General features: G+C 36.6%; 1 protein-coding gene across 1 annotated transcript in view; it reads right to left on the reverse strand.

Moving 5' to 3' along the window:
- Klhl32 (kelch like family member 32) overlaps positions 1-15,418 on the reverse strand; it is a 184,823-nt gene that overhangs the window by 48,408 nt on the left and 120,997 nt on the right. The window contains exon 7 of the mRNA XM_026392749.2: positions 4,975-5,190. Coding sequence (XP_026248534.1) covers positions 4,975-5,190 — 216 coding nt within the window. The remainder of the gene's footprint in view (positions 1-4,974; positions 5,191-15,418) is intronic.

Consider the following 15,418-nt stretch of genomic DNA (forward strand, 5'->3'; position numbering starts at 1 on the left):
GTTCAGCCTAAACCTCTGGGAGTAGATAATCAAAGACAAATATAAACAGGATTACCCCCACACCCAACCCTCAAACAGATTACATGAACCCTGTTTGACATATTAAAATGGGACATAACTAGGATAAAACAGACTCTCTGCTGAGGTCTGACCTTGTTTGACAACATACAATGAATTGTTTATTATTATTATCCACATAAGTCCAGGCAAAGCTAGGCTCCAAATATAAATAAGAGGTGCTCTCAAACCTAAGGTTAATAAAGGAAGAAAAGCATTGATAAGATCCCAAGGGTAATCAAGAAAAGTACTATTCTTACAAAATAAAAGTCCTTTCCTACTACAAGTAGGAAATAGCAACTTAATAATAATTAATTTATAAGATTCCAAGGTTAGCCAAGGAAGGAAAGTACTGTTCTTATAAAATAATAAGTCTTTCCTACTAAAAGTGGGAAATCGCAAATTAATAATAATCAAAGGAAAATAAAAATGTTTCCACATTCAGAGATGAAAGTAAAATACATCTCTCTAATTTAATCTTCAATATTTTGGTAAAGCTTTTGAGGGATCTAGTTTGAAACACTATGCTTGGCTGTAATAGGTGTTCAAGAAATATTCATTTTTATTTCCACAAACTATCTATTCCAAAATACTCTGCTATTTCAGAGATGAACTAATAATTTGGAGAGTTGTCTTACTGTCTTAAAATCATAAGGATCCCTTTTCTGGAACAGGGAAATGGGATTAGCAAACCTGTTCTCTGCCATCAACTCCAGAATGGTTTAGGGCAGTTCATAGGTGCTCAATAAACACTCATGGATGGATGGAAATCCAAACCTTCCCTAATATTAGTTTGTCTAAGTATTTATGCTATATTAAGACATTTTCTATAAACTATACTCTCATGAAATGTGGTAGTCTTCCTCTTAATCTGGTGAAAGAGAATCTGAGGTTAAAGAGGCAGGGGATATACTTTCCTGAGAAGAAAAGTAAGACTGGGGAGTGCTTCCTGTGAAAATGAACACAGGTCTCAAGTGTTGGAGTGGTATGGAATAATTTCCTTATTTCATTCTGAGATTTTCTTTAAAATGAAGAGTTGCCATATTCTGGCTTATTTATTTATTTCAAACTATTTAACTGGGCTTGATCTCCCAAAACTACAAAAAAATTCTGTTCAAACTATTTTACTGACAAATTTGGATTGTATATATTCAAGGTGTGCAATGTGATGTTGATACCTGTACATATTATGTAATGATTACCACAGCCAAATTAATGAATATATTCATTCCCACCCAAGTTGTATGTTAAATATCCAGGTCTAGTTCATCTCATAACTCAAAGTTTTGTATTCTTGGGCTGGGGATATAGCTCAATTGGTAGAGTGCTTTATCTTGCATGCATGAAGCCCTGGGTTCAATCCCCAGCACTACAAAAAAAAAAAAAAAAAAGTTTGTGCTCTTTTGCCAGCATCTTCTCATTTCTCCTATCACTCAGCCACTTGGGGCAGGATCTCAGCTCAGTATCTGAAATTATATGTTGAATCTAACACAAGATATTTAACAGGACCCTATCAAAATGAAGTTCTAAATTAGAGATACACCATGAAAGAAAAATAAAACTGGTAGAGATTCACCAGGTCACAAATATGAGTGACCTCATGCCTCATAATTATGGCTCATTTTTAGCTGCCTTTCTTTGCTTTTTTTTTTTTCCTTCTTGTTCTGGGAATTGAACCCAGTGGCACTTTTCCACTGAGCTACATCCCTAGTCCTTTTTAACTTAAGACCCTGTCTTAAGACAGGGTCTCACTAAGTTACTGATGGTCTCCCTAAATTGCTGACACTGGCCTTGAACTTGTGATCCTCCTGACTCAGCCTCCCCAAATCCTGGGATTATGGGCATGTGCCAATGGACCGATCAGCCTTGTCTTTCTTTGCAACCAGTAACCACTAGCCACTTTGGGAGAAATCACTGGTCTTGACATACAAAACTCAATTTTTTTTTTTGTTTGTTTGTTGAGCCAAATTGAACTGAATTTTTAAAAAAGCAAATTTTTTGGAGAGTATTTCTATATTCTCACACATCTAAGGTGTGACTGTGGTGCAAGTCTTTATATTACCTCTGAACACAGAGTAAAGTTAATCACTGGACTAAGTAGTTTAAGGAAAAGAGGAAAATAATTGTTCATGAGGGAAAAATGGAGAAAAAGAGAAAAGCAAAGCAGAATCTTGGGGCATTTTACAAACTCATGGACTCACAGAATGGTATGGTTACTGCAGCCTATAGCACATTTTATCAAGGAAAGGGACTGGATTAGTACCAGCAGGAAGGAAAAAGCAAAAAAAAAAAAAAAAGTGTTTGTTCAGTGAGGATAATTTGAAGATTCTTATGACAAGTCTTCAGAGCCAGACTGTGTGAAGTCTGGTGAATAATGAAAATTAGACTTTCACCAAAAAAGGGATTGTCCCAGATTACATTGTCAGCCCACAGTGTAACTGCCACCTGGGTAAAGGCAGTGCATGTTTACTGTGCTCTCACCTAAGCTACCGGTTTCACATATTAATCAAATAGCACTACCCTTCCATCTGCTTTGCTATTACCTGTCCTACTTTGTGCCAATTTCCTTTCTCCTCCTCAACACCCTCTGCCTCACTGTTCTTTTTAAGACATGGGATGGGGATTTGTCAAAGTCAATGAGCACTTTATTACAGTGAGAACGTTTCGTAATGAACAATTCAGCTATTTAATGAGATTCTGTAGATCTGTCTCCAGCCTGTCCGTCAAGTTTCACTTCTATAAAGCACCCTGACACTAATCCTCTGGCATACCCAATCTTCACCCTAGGCTGAATATTAGATTCTTCCATGGTATATTGCATTACTAGTATAACCTCAGCAAAAATGATGAACTTAACTATACTTGAGGCAATATAGCTGGTCTGATTTGATTTTTCTCTATTGAGTTGAGTATGAGGGAATTACTTAGTTACTAAGATAAAGCAAAAACAGTTTCTTATTGCCTGCTGAATGCCTAAATTGATAATATTTATGTGAGTCTTTTAATTCTTCCTTGAGTACCAGGTCTAAAAAATAACTATTGCCTGCAGCAGAAACCAGTTTTGAAAATTCTACATTATAACATTAGTAACCTTTAGAGAGGCAATTATGATAACTCTTAAGTGGACAGTATGGAATTTTCTTGACACTCAGACATCTGCACATTTCCATGTTGATTGCTGGCAGTGCTTCTCTTATTCTCTACAATAGGAGATAGATGCCACAAGGATGGTTGGACTCAGATCTCAATTCAGTTAGGAAAAATTAAATACAGAGTTTATCCCAAGTCTTTCTTTTTCCCTTGGGAAATGAAGAAAATTTGGCTATTTCCCACTGCGAATTGTCCAAAGTAAATTCAGATGATTATGTTTGAAATGTCTACTAAAATCATATCCTCATGACACTTCCAATCTCTGCTTAAATAAACATCCCCAGAAATACCCAAGAAACAGCAAAAAACTATGATTTTTTTAAAAAATCAAGACAGTGTATGGAATAGTGGAGAGATAGGGCAGGTGTCAGCAGAACTGGATTTGAAAGCTGGCTTGGCTATAATTCTGAGTCAGACACTGAAGCCTGATTTCATCATCTAGAAGATGGAGCTGGTAATAGTCATTCTTTAGGCCTGTTGTGATAAGTCACTAAGGTTGCAAAGAGTTTTGGACCAGGGAGGTAGCTCTTATTATTCCAAATAATGAAGGAGGTTGCTGATTAAAGAAATTCATAGAAAGAAAGAAGCAAAAGAGGCATCAGGAATCATCATCCAATAGAATCAGATGGTTGGATAATTAACAGCTCTACAAGACTCCGTTTTCGCCAGAATTAAAATAATCTCTGAATATATTTGATAAGATCTTAGGAACTTATTGTTTCATTAGCCAACAGAGCACTGGAACTATTCCCATGTACTCTGCATTTAGCTATTTTTCAAATGATCAGGAAATCCTGAAGCCTGGCACCCTGGTAGCCACTGCTTCAGAGAGTGAGACAGACAGTATTAGAGGAAAGGGGAGCATGGTCTCTGTGTCCCAAAGGCACCAGGTAGATATTCAAGCATGAGAAGAGGGGGCTTGGGTTGTGGCTCAGTGGTACAGCACTTTCCTGGCATGTGTGAGGCTCTGGGTTTGATCTGCAGCACCACATATAAATAAATAAATAAATATCCATTGACAACTAAAAAAAAAAAATTAAAAAAAAAAAAGAATGAGAAGAGGATTCAAATTGGATAATTGATGTCAAAACACAAATCATCCCTCTATCTACTAGACAAAGTAGTGACACAATGTGAAAAGAATGTTCTGTCAGACGAAAATGCAGGGCTTAGGAAAGTAGCAATGAACTCAGAATGAACCAGAAAAAAAAAAAAAAGAGAGAGAGAGTTTTCTAGAAATTCATTTCATTTGAGGTCCAAGTTGTTCTCTATTACAATAAAGACATTTCTGAATTGTTTACAAGAAATTCCAGAATTTATTCTGATTCCACTTGCCTTGAATATGCATAAATATCACTTTACAATCCATTCTTCTCATCTTCAGTTCAAGAAACATTTCCCCCACAAAGAAAAGAAAAGAAAAGAAAAACCTCCTTTCCCTTTTTCTAACATGTTAGAGTTTCTGGAAGCCACAGTGAGTCTGAGGAATCTCACCTATAGTCCTTTGCGTTAGGCCGCACCACCCATAGTGAGCTGAGCTCTGGGAGCCTCAAGGGCTGGTGTTCTCCAATCATGTGCCCATTAAGGGAGCAGGGCTTCTAAAAGTTTGACCCCATGGAGGACCAAACCAGATAAAATAATAGTCACTGCTTCTCAATGCTTTTGGTTCTTTTTAGATATGTACGACAGCACAGTGTCAATTCTTTAACTTCTAATAACATCACGCACTCTTGATGCCAACAGAGGACCCAAGCAGAGCTCCCTTACCTGCCAGATCTGTTCTTCACTCAGAGAAGTCAGGCGGTCGCTCTTCAGGACCTCCTGAAGCAGGCAATAAGGAAGCGTTAGAACATCTTCTGGTCGGCTCTTCAGGAGTTCAGAGAGATGTTTCACTAAGAAATCGATCACTGCTTTCTCCAACAAAGTGAGGTTAAAGAGGTCAGCAAGTCTGTACAGATCCAAGTAATTAAAGCTATTTAATTCCTGGGTGCCAAAAAATAAAAACGAAGAAAGATCTCTTAGAAATCAATCCAAGATAGAGCAGGCAAGAAATTCAGATTGACTCACTAAGGTTTTCATGATGGGGGTAGGAGAAATGGGACTGTTATAGACAGAAATGGGACTGCTGCTATAGACATTGGGATGTGGCTGTGTCACTAAAGTAGGCTGATTCTAGTTTTTTTGGCTAAAGACCAAGGAGTGGGATAGCTGGGTCATATGGTGGTTACATTCCTAGTTTTTTTGAGGACTCTCCACACTGCTTTCCAGAATGGTGGCACTAATTTGCATTTCCACCAACAATGTATGAATGTATCCCCCCCCCCCAACAAACGCATATCCTTGCCAGCATTTATTTATTTGTATTCTTGTAATTGCCATTCTGACTGGAGTTCCCAGTTATGGAACCAGCACAGGTGCCTGTCAACAGATGAATGGATAAAGAAAATGTGGTATATATACACAATGAGTTTTACTCCGCCATAAAGAAGAATGAAATTATGGCATTTGCTGGTAGATGGATGGAACTGGAGACTATCATGCTAAGTGAAATAAGCCAGATTCAGAAAGTCAAGGGTGGAATGTCTTTTCTCATGGTGCAAAACCAATAGAGTAGAGGAAGGGGAAAAGGAGTAGGGAAGAAGGAAAGAAAGGGAAAGTACTGCAAATTGAATGGGAGCAAATTATATTCCATGCATGTTTGATTATGTTAAAATGTACCCCAGTATTATACATGATGATGCCCTACTAAAAAATATCAATTTTTAAGGCTCTAAGCAGAGAAATGATATACTAGGATTTATAATTTTTCCTTAATTTACCTCTCTCAAAACCTATATACTTAAAAACAGCTTTATAAATGTACTTACTAAAAGGTTTTTCTGGTCTCACTGCCTGAAATGTTACTTTGCAACTTTTTAAAAATATTTTACCAACAAGAAAATACTACCCTTACCATATCCTACAGTTCTCTTTTTTTGACTAAAGGTAATGTAAGGGCAAGTGAACTGAGATTTAAGAGAAATGACACAAACTCTATGAAGACAGACTGACTGCTATTTTTCCAAAACTTCAAACCAAGTACGTCTTTAAAAAGTAAAAACAACTCATCCTGATTCAATGAAATTCAAAGACAGGTTTTTCCATGTAAAGTTTCAGGAAATGAGGAAATAGCATAGAAAAGACTCCTGTCCCAAATACGTCAATAATGAATCTACCTAAGGTGAATGATTTATAATTTTTTTTTTGCTAACCTCAAACATTCAGACCACCATTAGTATTCTCTCCCACCTTTTAAGAGTCTTTCTACTGCAATGATTCAATTTTGGAGGATTTTACCTGCCTCTCACCCTCTCAAGCTGATAACCAGGGCTTTACAACTATGCCTCTAGAAAGCTGTGGCTACTGGGAACCTTTGTCAACATAACCCTGTGAGAATCATCATGGCACACACATCTGTGGATGGAAAACTTGCCTAGTTTAAGTAGAATGAGAGTGGGCTATGTTCTAATTTCTCCTCATTTTTACCTTATAATTATTAATATGTGAGCAATATTTCCAACAACATATGGGATGCAGGATGCCATGAAATAGCTATTTTTACTCTTTTGACTTATTTAAGTAAGTTCAACAATTTACCCTCTTTTTCTAGTTAAATAAATGTATTAAGAACTCTTTCTAAAATATTTTTCTATGTTAATATGTTTGCTTCCATAATATTTGAAAATTTAAGTGAATATGTGCTAAATCTGTGATACTCAATATGAACCACTAGCCATATGTGGCTATTCTACATTTGAAATGTAGCAGGTTTAAACTGAAATGTGCTGTAAGTATAAATACACATCAAGTGCAGAGTAAGAAAAATAAGATGGAAAATATCTCAATAATTTCTATGTTGACCATGTTTACATTATCTTCTTTTAGTTATATTGTGTGACATATATTATAATAATTGATTTCATTTGTTTCTTTTTACTTTCCTTAACGTGGCTACAAGAAAATTTTTAATTTATATGTGTGGCTCCCATTTTAGATTTTATTGGCTAATGAGTGCCATTTTAAATAATAAAATATATAATAAAGAAATTGCAAAAACAACTCAGAGTACCAGTGGCTTCATCACTATGGCCTCCTGATTAAATTTATCTATTTTAGATTCTATAAATTTGGGTGAGTGTTATGGTTTAGATATGAGGTGTGCCCCCAAAATTTATGTGTGAGACAATGCAAGAATGTTTATAGGTGAAATGATTGAGTTATAATAGTTGTAACCTAATCAGTGCATTAATCCTCTGATAGGAATTAATTGGGTGATATCTTTCATCAGGGTACAGCTGAAGGAGGTGGGCCATTGAGGGGTGCCTTTGGTGTATATATTTTCCTCCTGGTAAGCAGAACAGTCTTTCTCTGCTTCCTGATTGCCATGTGCTGAGCTGTTTTCCTCCTCCACATCCTTCTGTTACGATGTTCTACCTCACCTCGGGCACAAAGTATTGGAGTAGGCCATCCGTCAACTCTGAAACCATGAAAGCCAAATAAACTTTTTCTCCTCTAGAATTGTTCTTGTCAGATCTTTTGGTCATAGTGGTGAAAGAGGTGACTAAAACAGTGGTAGACAATACTACAATTATATTCCTAACAGGAGTAAAGCTAGAAGACTTCAGAAAGTTGACTCTTAACAACTCTATTTGCCAACACAATTGAAAAAGTTTAAATGCTTATCTTTAAAATAAAGTTTACCACAGATTATCACTAAAGTCCATTACAACTCAAATATCTAAGGGTCTATTCAAAACTACAGAATCAAAATACCGTCACTTCTCATTCAGCAGATTTTATCAAAGGAACTCAGAAGTTGACTCCAGTATTAATTTTTCAAGTAACATTTAAACTTCAAATCTTACTTCTTAGGATTGGCAACTTCTTCTCTGGGAGGAAAAGGATAGGTAATCCCTGCATATGGAAAGTCTACTGAGAGCTTTAGGACCATCTCCTTGGAATAAGAGCATTACTTCTGGCAAATACATGTACAAAGTGACCCTGGATACCATTTGGCACCCCAATAAATTACTGTGTGGTCATCTAGAAGCCTGATGGAAAGTCAGTGCCTTGTAAGTATTACAGTGGCATGACCAAGTGGTGCCCCAGTTCTGATGTAGCACCCAGCAGCATGACATACAGAGGTGAACATGGGCAGAAGCAAAACAACCAAGCTCTGCAAAGCAAAAGGTGATGGGCACAGAGCCAGGGTAATGTTTTTCCCCCACATGTTCTCCTGCCATAAAGGTGTATACAACTGAGTTTGGACTGGACTGTGTATTGGTAGTTAAAAATCCTTTATTAGGCATTTTTGAATCTTTATATGGAGATAATGGCTCTCTTTTAATTAGAAGCCTACAACCTAAAAGCAGTTCAATTCAAAATTACAGAAAACAAAAAAATTTCTAATGGGGTATTTAAAAGTTATGCTTATTTTTTGCTGTTTCTTTTTAAGGCAATTGTTTAACACTTTCCACAGTCTGAAAAATTTCTAAGGATATAATTTGTATAAGTCTAGTCTAATAAAGCATTTCTAGTTTAATGATGGAGAATTAAGAAGGCTAAATGGATCCATGCCTTGGTCAACTGAACAGCAAAGGGGAAGGGAACTGACATATGTTTGTGTATAAAAGAAACATCAGTTATAAGAGAAGGTTCTCCCAACCTCAGCCTTTCATTTCTCCTCTCTTCTTCTAGAGTATAATGTCCCCAGATTTCCAGTGCTCTCTGGATATATCAGCAGTTTCCATTCATCTTGCCATGCACAGTTTTCACCACAGAAGTTAACTGTATAAAGTGAGTAGTTGAGGGAAAAAGAGAACACACCTTCTATGATGCTATAGCACACATGTCTCCGCATGGGTCAGAAGGGCTCTGTGAACTTTAAGCCAAATCATCACTTCTTGTCTTTATGGCTAAGATCATGTGTAATCAAAATAAGCATCAATAATTCTACTTTTAAAGATTTCCATTAACGTGATGGAGGAAGGTGGGAAGCAATAGTAAAATTTCATTAAATGCTCACCTGTAGTACTGTGGCTGGGGAAAATCATTGCTGTTATTTATAAAGAGTGTCATTATGTTTCTAATTTAAAAAAAGTAATAAATGTTCATTTCATAAAATTCAGGACATATAAGGTATGGAAAAGAAAACAAAAATCATTCATTATTTCATCATGCAGAGATAATCACTATTAATATTTCTGTATATCTACTTTTAGACTTTTAAAAATAAATATTTTATATGTCAAAGAAAGAGAAAGAATAATTGAATCCAAGGCAGAACAAACCATCAGTCACTGGGTACTCAGAGGCAATCCAGTTGGTAGGGAAAAGCAAGGCCCATGGAGTCAAGTTGATCTGGTTCAAATCTAGCTCTGACATTTATGTTGTTGGGAAACTTGGGTAAACCACTGAGCTTCCAATATTCCTCATTTACAAAATAGAAAATTCAACCAGCTAATAATATTTTCATAGAGGTAACGTATGAAAAGCACTTACCATATCTGCTTGGCATATGGAAAGTATATAGCAGATTGAGGGATGCAGGATCAAGAACAATAGTAGGGGCTGAGGTTGTGGCTCAGTGGTAGAGCATTTGCCTAGCATGTGTGAGGCATTGGGTTTAATTCTCAGCACCACATATAAACAAATAAATAAAGGCCCATCAATAACAAATAATTTTTTTTAAAAAAAGAACAATAAGTATATTTGAACATTGTTGTTTGATATCCACAAACCATGATTCAGCACTGATATAAGGAGACACCATGAAGAATGCACTCTTTCTAGATATCCAAGACTTGAATAAGGTGCACCATTAAGTCAGGGAAAAAGAAGATGGCCAAAGTAAAAACCACAGAGTTGAGTTATAAAGCAACTGTATGTTAATGTTTCCTACATCTATATTATTAACCCAAGACTTTTCCTAAGTTCTGGATTCACTTTCTGAACTGCTTATAAGAAGATATCTTCTCTTGGATATCCCACAACCACACTAAAATCAGTATTTCCAAACTGAAACCTGCATCTTCTCCTGTATCCTCTTGTTTGGAGAGTGGCCTCATCTCGCCACCCACGCTAGAAACCTCAGAACTGGTACACATCCTTCTCTCATTTCTATACACTCATTTAGTTCTGTCTGTTCTTTTTTAGCATTTCTTTTTCTTTCCCTTATCATCTGTAGTCTGGGCACCCAGCAACAGTGTTATAAATTACCATACCTGCCTTCTGTATCAAACTCTCAATTCTCTCTTTTTTACAAGAATCTGACCATACTGATCATCTGTTTAAAACTCAAAAAAGGGTTACTGTTGCTTATAGGAAAAAGTCCAAACTCAGTGACTCTGCACAGCCTTTCTTGACTTGGACCTACTGATCTTCACATTCCATAGTGCAGCAACCCTGCCTACCCAGGCTTGTCTCCAGCTGTGACAGACACCTACATATTCATATCATGTGCTAGGACCATGGCAGACACTGACAATACACAGAGAGCAAAAATAGACAAGCCCAGGTTTTGCAGAGTGCACAGACTTCTGGAAGAAGGAGTCATAAATTCTAAAATATTAAAAATAAATGGAAAGTTATAATTGAGAAAAAATTACAATGAGTAGAATACAGAACTATGAGTGCCTATATTTGATCTGGAGAGAAAAGTTAGAAAGGACTTCCTTGAGAAGCCTGAGAACTGAAGGAGGAGCAGAACTTAATTTGGTAAGGGTTGGGGGTAGGAGGGATGTTTATTAACTATATTTTCTTATTTTTGTATTATTTATGCTCTGGCATCTGGGGTCTTGCTTATTGGGGAGAGACTACTTCCCAGGAATGATCAACTCTTGGAAATCTCAAATATCTTTCATATGCAAACTAACCAACCCAGAACTCTGAACTACTACCTCTGTCTGGCCCCTGCACTCAAGAGAAAATATTCCTTTGTCTTAATGATCCTTGTGCCAAATACCAGGAGGATCAGAGATAGCCCTTATGCCAAAAGTCCACTGAAACTATCCAAACTAATTATGCATAAGCATGCTCACCCTGCCTTGCTCCTTCCTTCCTCAGAAGCCACAATAAACATTCTTGCTCACTTTTCTTTCTCACTCTCCCTGCCTCCTGAAGAACCTTAGGGTTTTGCCACATGGCCCTGCATGGGATCATGTCCCCTTCTCTTGAGAACTGCAACAAACTATTTTTTAGTAGCAACTGCATCCTGATCTTTTGGCCTTACCATAACTGAGTAATAATAAAATCTACATTTTAAAACAAGATAGTGATGGGATTGCAGGCAGAATGTTCCAACCAGGAAGCAGCACGTGCAGAATTCCTAAGAATGAGAAATTAGGAATTCTGTTTCCACTGTTCTGTCTGAACATCCTATCTGCAACCCCCTTTCTCTTCATGGCACCCCCATCACATTACCCACTTTATCTGCTTTCAGCACTCCTCATCATCAGTAATTGTCTTCTGCATTTACTTGTGTACTTGTTTACAGTGTGTTTGTCTTCTTCCAGCCCTCTAATTCTATGGGCATAAGGACCTGTCTGCATTGTTCAATGATGTATTCTGAGTACCTAAAACAGTGCTGGGTACATGGAAGGAGCTCAAACCACACTTACTGAATGAACAAGCTTATTCACCTTTTCAGCTTCTCTGGCTCAGGTCAAATTGACCACATACCCTTTACTTATGACCTGTTCTCTGCAGATTTCTAGCTCACTGCTGAAAGCAGATAAAGTGGGTAATGTGATGGGGGTGCCATGGAGAAAAAGAGGGTTGCAGATAGAATGTTCAGACAGAACAGTGGAAACAGAATTCCTCATCCTTAGGAATTCTGCACATGCTGCTCCCTGTTTGGAACATTCTGCCTGCAGTCTCATCACCATCTTATTTTAAAATGTAGATTTTATTATTACTTAGTTATGGTAAGGCCAAAAGATCAGGATACAGTTGCTACTAAAAAAAAAAAAAAAGATTAAAAAAAAAAAACACCTTTGATTACAGATCTGTCTCCTCTACCAAATTTAAACTTCTTAGTAGCAAGATTATGTTTCACTCTTCATGCATCCCTGATATCTAGTTGGGAACTGATGCTCAATACATGTGTACTTAATGAAAGAGTTTTCCATGAGCTTTTTCTGTTTACTTATAATTAAGCAAAACCAGAATATTCCATGTCTTTCCAACATCCAATTCTGAATCTTGCCCAAATTGGGTCACTTTTCATACTTCATTGTCCTCCCTTGACTTTCCCTTTTCTTTTGGGGCTTCCGACATATATACACAAAGGCAAAGTCAGCGGTCATTGAGTTTTCCAAGTGGGCAAATTGGTAATAATGTCTTGAGCTGAAAGTGTTAATGAACAAGCACAATATAATTATTCTTCCATGAAGAAAAAAATCTTTAAATCCACCAAAAATTTTCTTTTTCAGTCTAAGAGAGAATTGTTTTCTGTCAATTGACTACTCAGATCAAAGTATCTTCATATCTTTACAAATGATATTTTTCTAATTATGAGATCGTCTCAGTTCTCATACGTTCTGCAATCTTAAAAATACAAACACCCATGTAGAGGCAGTGGTTCTGAATGGAAATTAAAGCTCAGCAACAAGAAACTCTCTTGAGTAAAAGACAATCTTTCTCTTTTCTTTCTAAACAGGTTTCATTTCTGTCACAGTTTCCTGCTTGAAATTTAGTTTTCATTCAGAATTATGGTGCATGCATTGTTGTTCTTTGGGGAATGTTTTAAATAATATTTATTTTCTTTTGGTTGAGGGATATTTGGCTTCTTTTCCCCTTGTATTTGTTTCTTATAGTGTGAGTGACAAGTTAAATAGCAGAAGAGCCATAAAATATGTCCCTGGTGTTGTACTAGCTGTAGAATAAACACCAGTTTTCCGAGTCCAGTAATTTTTAAGCCCTATGTATTTCCCAAATCCAGTCTTTTTGTATGGCCTATTTACCTGATTAGATCCTTAAATGGGTTATTCCCCAAATTAACTAGTGAATATGGCAAGGAAAGAAAGCATGGGAAAGGCAAATACTGTCTTATTTTGGGTTATATTCAATTACATTTTTGATGCCAATTACATTTTTGTAATTGTAAATATAATTGAGGTAATTACATTTTTGAGGCAAATTATCAGGTGACTAAGACATAAGTGGGAGGAATGGGCAATGTGAGGGTGACAGGTTGATCCTGTGGCCCTTTTGCCACCTCTCCCAGACCACAGTAGGCAGCAAGAGAATGAGGTTCCCGCATGGGTCTCATGTGTAATGGAATGCATCAGTGGTAAGATCTTAAGATCTCAAATAAGCAGATAGTGACAATAAATAACCAAATTTCACACAATAACTGTTTTACAATTTACAGCAGTTTTAAGCCTACCCTTGAAATAATGTCATCCAGATTCACTTGCATTGAACTGTACTTCCTGGGATGGGAAGAAGGGTGTAGCCTTATGGCGTGGATCTGCATATCCCACAGCCTAGTTTTACATACATCCTGTGTGCCAACAGCAATACAAGAATGGAGTCTATAATCTGTATTTCTAAAACACAGTCTTGGGGCTGGGATTGTGGCTCAGCGGTGGAGCACTCGCCGCATGGGAGGGACCCAGGTTTGATCCTCAGCACCACATAAAAAAAAAATAAATAAAGGCATTGTGTAGTGTCCATCTACACCTAAAAATAAATAAATAAACAAAAAACAAACAAATAAACAAACAAATAAATAAATAAAACATAGTCTTTAGTTTTGGCCATACCCATGGCTCCCTGGCTTGTCAGTAATCCTTGCCCACCCAGCACTGCAGTTTAATCATGTGCTTGGCCCAGGAATTACACAGAACACAGGAAATATCTGTCATCATATGATTGCATCTATTGTAGTTTCCCCCCAATATCTGTCCCAGAGCACACTGCCTCAATTCTAGGAGTCCTTGTTAAACTGACAAGATTCAGAAATCTGATGGAGATGCTTTGACTTAGCACTAAGAATACCTGTGCAAAACACAATCTTAATAACAGTTATTTCTCTTGTTGCCTCATCTAGTTCTGAGAATGTCACTGACTTGTGAAAGAAAAATAAGCACCAACAATATGTGCTATCAGTGTGGAAAACTATGACTTGGGTTGAAGGTAATATTAAACTTCTCTCAAGGTTAAAATAAGCATAATACCATTTTGATTTCTTGAATTTTCAGCCTCTGAGATGACCAAATTGAATAATGTTTTAATTTTTTCTTTGAGTAATAACATTCAACAGATGTGATTAATTAACAATGCTGCATTTCACCAATATAATAATGGCCTTTCATTTTCAATTACTGATGCCCTTCACTGATACATCCCTCCTTCAATATGCCACCCCAATTATCACATGTCAATGCTTTACTATAGATAAAGGTGGTCAGAAGACAAGGTTTCAATGCCCAGCATGTAATAACACATATGAAACTTGAGGTTATAACAGCATGTTAACACTACATCATAATTTAAGGACTCCTCTCAAGGAAAAGTCACCTTTTCTGTAAAATCAAGAAATCCTCCTTTTATAAAAACCTTCCCAGCAACTATTCCAAATAACCTGATAAACTGACTCTGTACAAAAACCAGAATGGTTTGATTTTTAACAATGTTAACTCAAAATGAGATGAAAACATTTTATCAGTTGCTTATTAGGAGTAAGTACCAAGGAAGAAATGATAAGTAACTGGGACATTCTATTACTGATGCAATTCTAATATCTCCCACTTCACATCTCCTAGCACATATCAAATAACCTGTCATTAAGCTATTCATACATGCATTTATCTTCCAACATTAAATGTATTCCTAATAAGTTACTGGTGTTCCCTGACTCATAATAGGGTTAACTCCTGACAAATCCATCATAAACTGAAAATATCATAAGTTTAAAGTAAATTTCTACACTTAACCTACCAAATACTATAGCTCAGCCACACAGGATACTGTGTTTTTTACCTTCAAGATTGGGAGCGGTTGCTTGTTGCTTGTTACAGCATCACTACAGTTTCTTACCTCATATTGCCAGCCCAGGGAAAATATCAAAATTCAAAGTATGATTTCTACTAAATGTGTATCACTTTATACCATTATAAAATAAAAAAAATAATAAGTCAAATCATCTTAAATCAGGAACCATCAGTAA

This window comes from Urocitellus parryii, chromosome 8 (genome assembly GCF_045843805.1).
Source record: "Urocitellus parryii isolate mUroPar1 chromosome 8, mUroPar1.hap1, whole genome shotgun sequence".
In the NCBI taxonomy this organism is placed as follows: domain Eukaryota; kingdom Metazoa; phylum Chordata; class Mammalia; order Rodentia; family Sciuridae; genus Urocitellus; species Urocitellus parryii.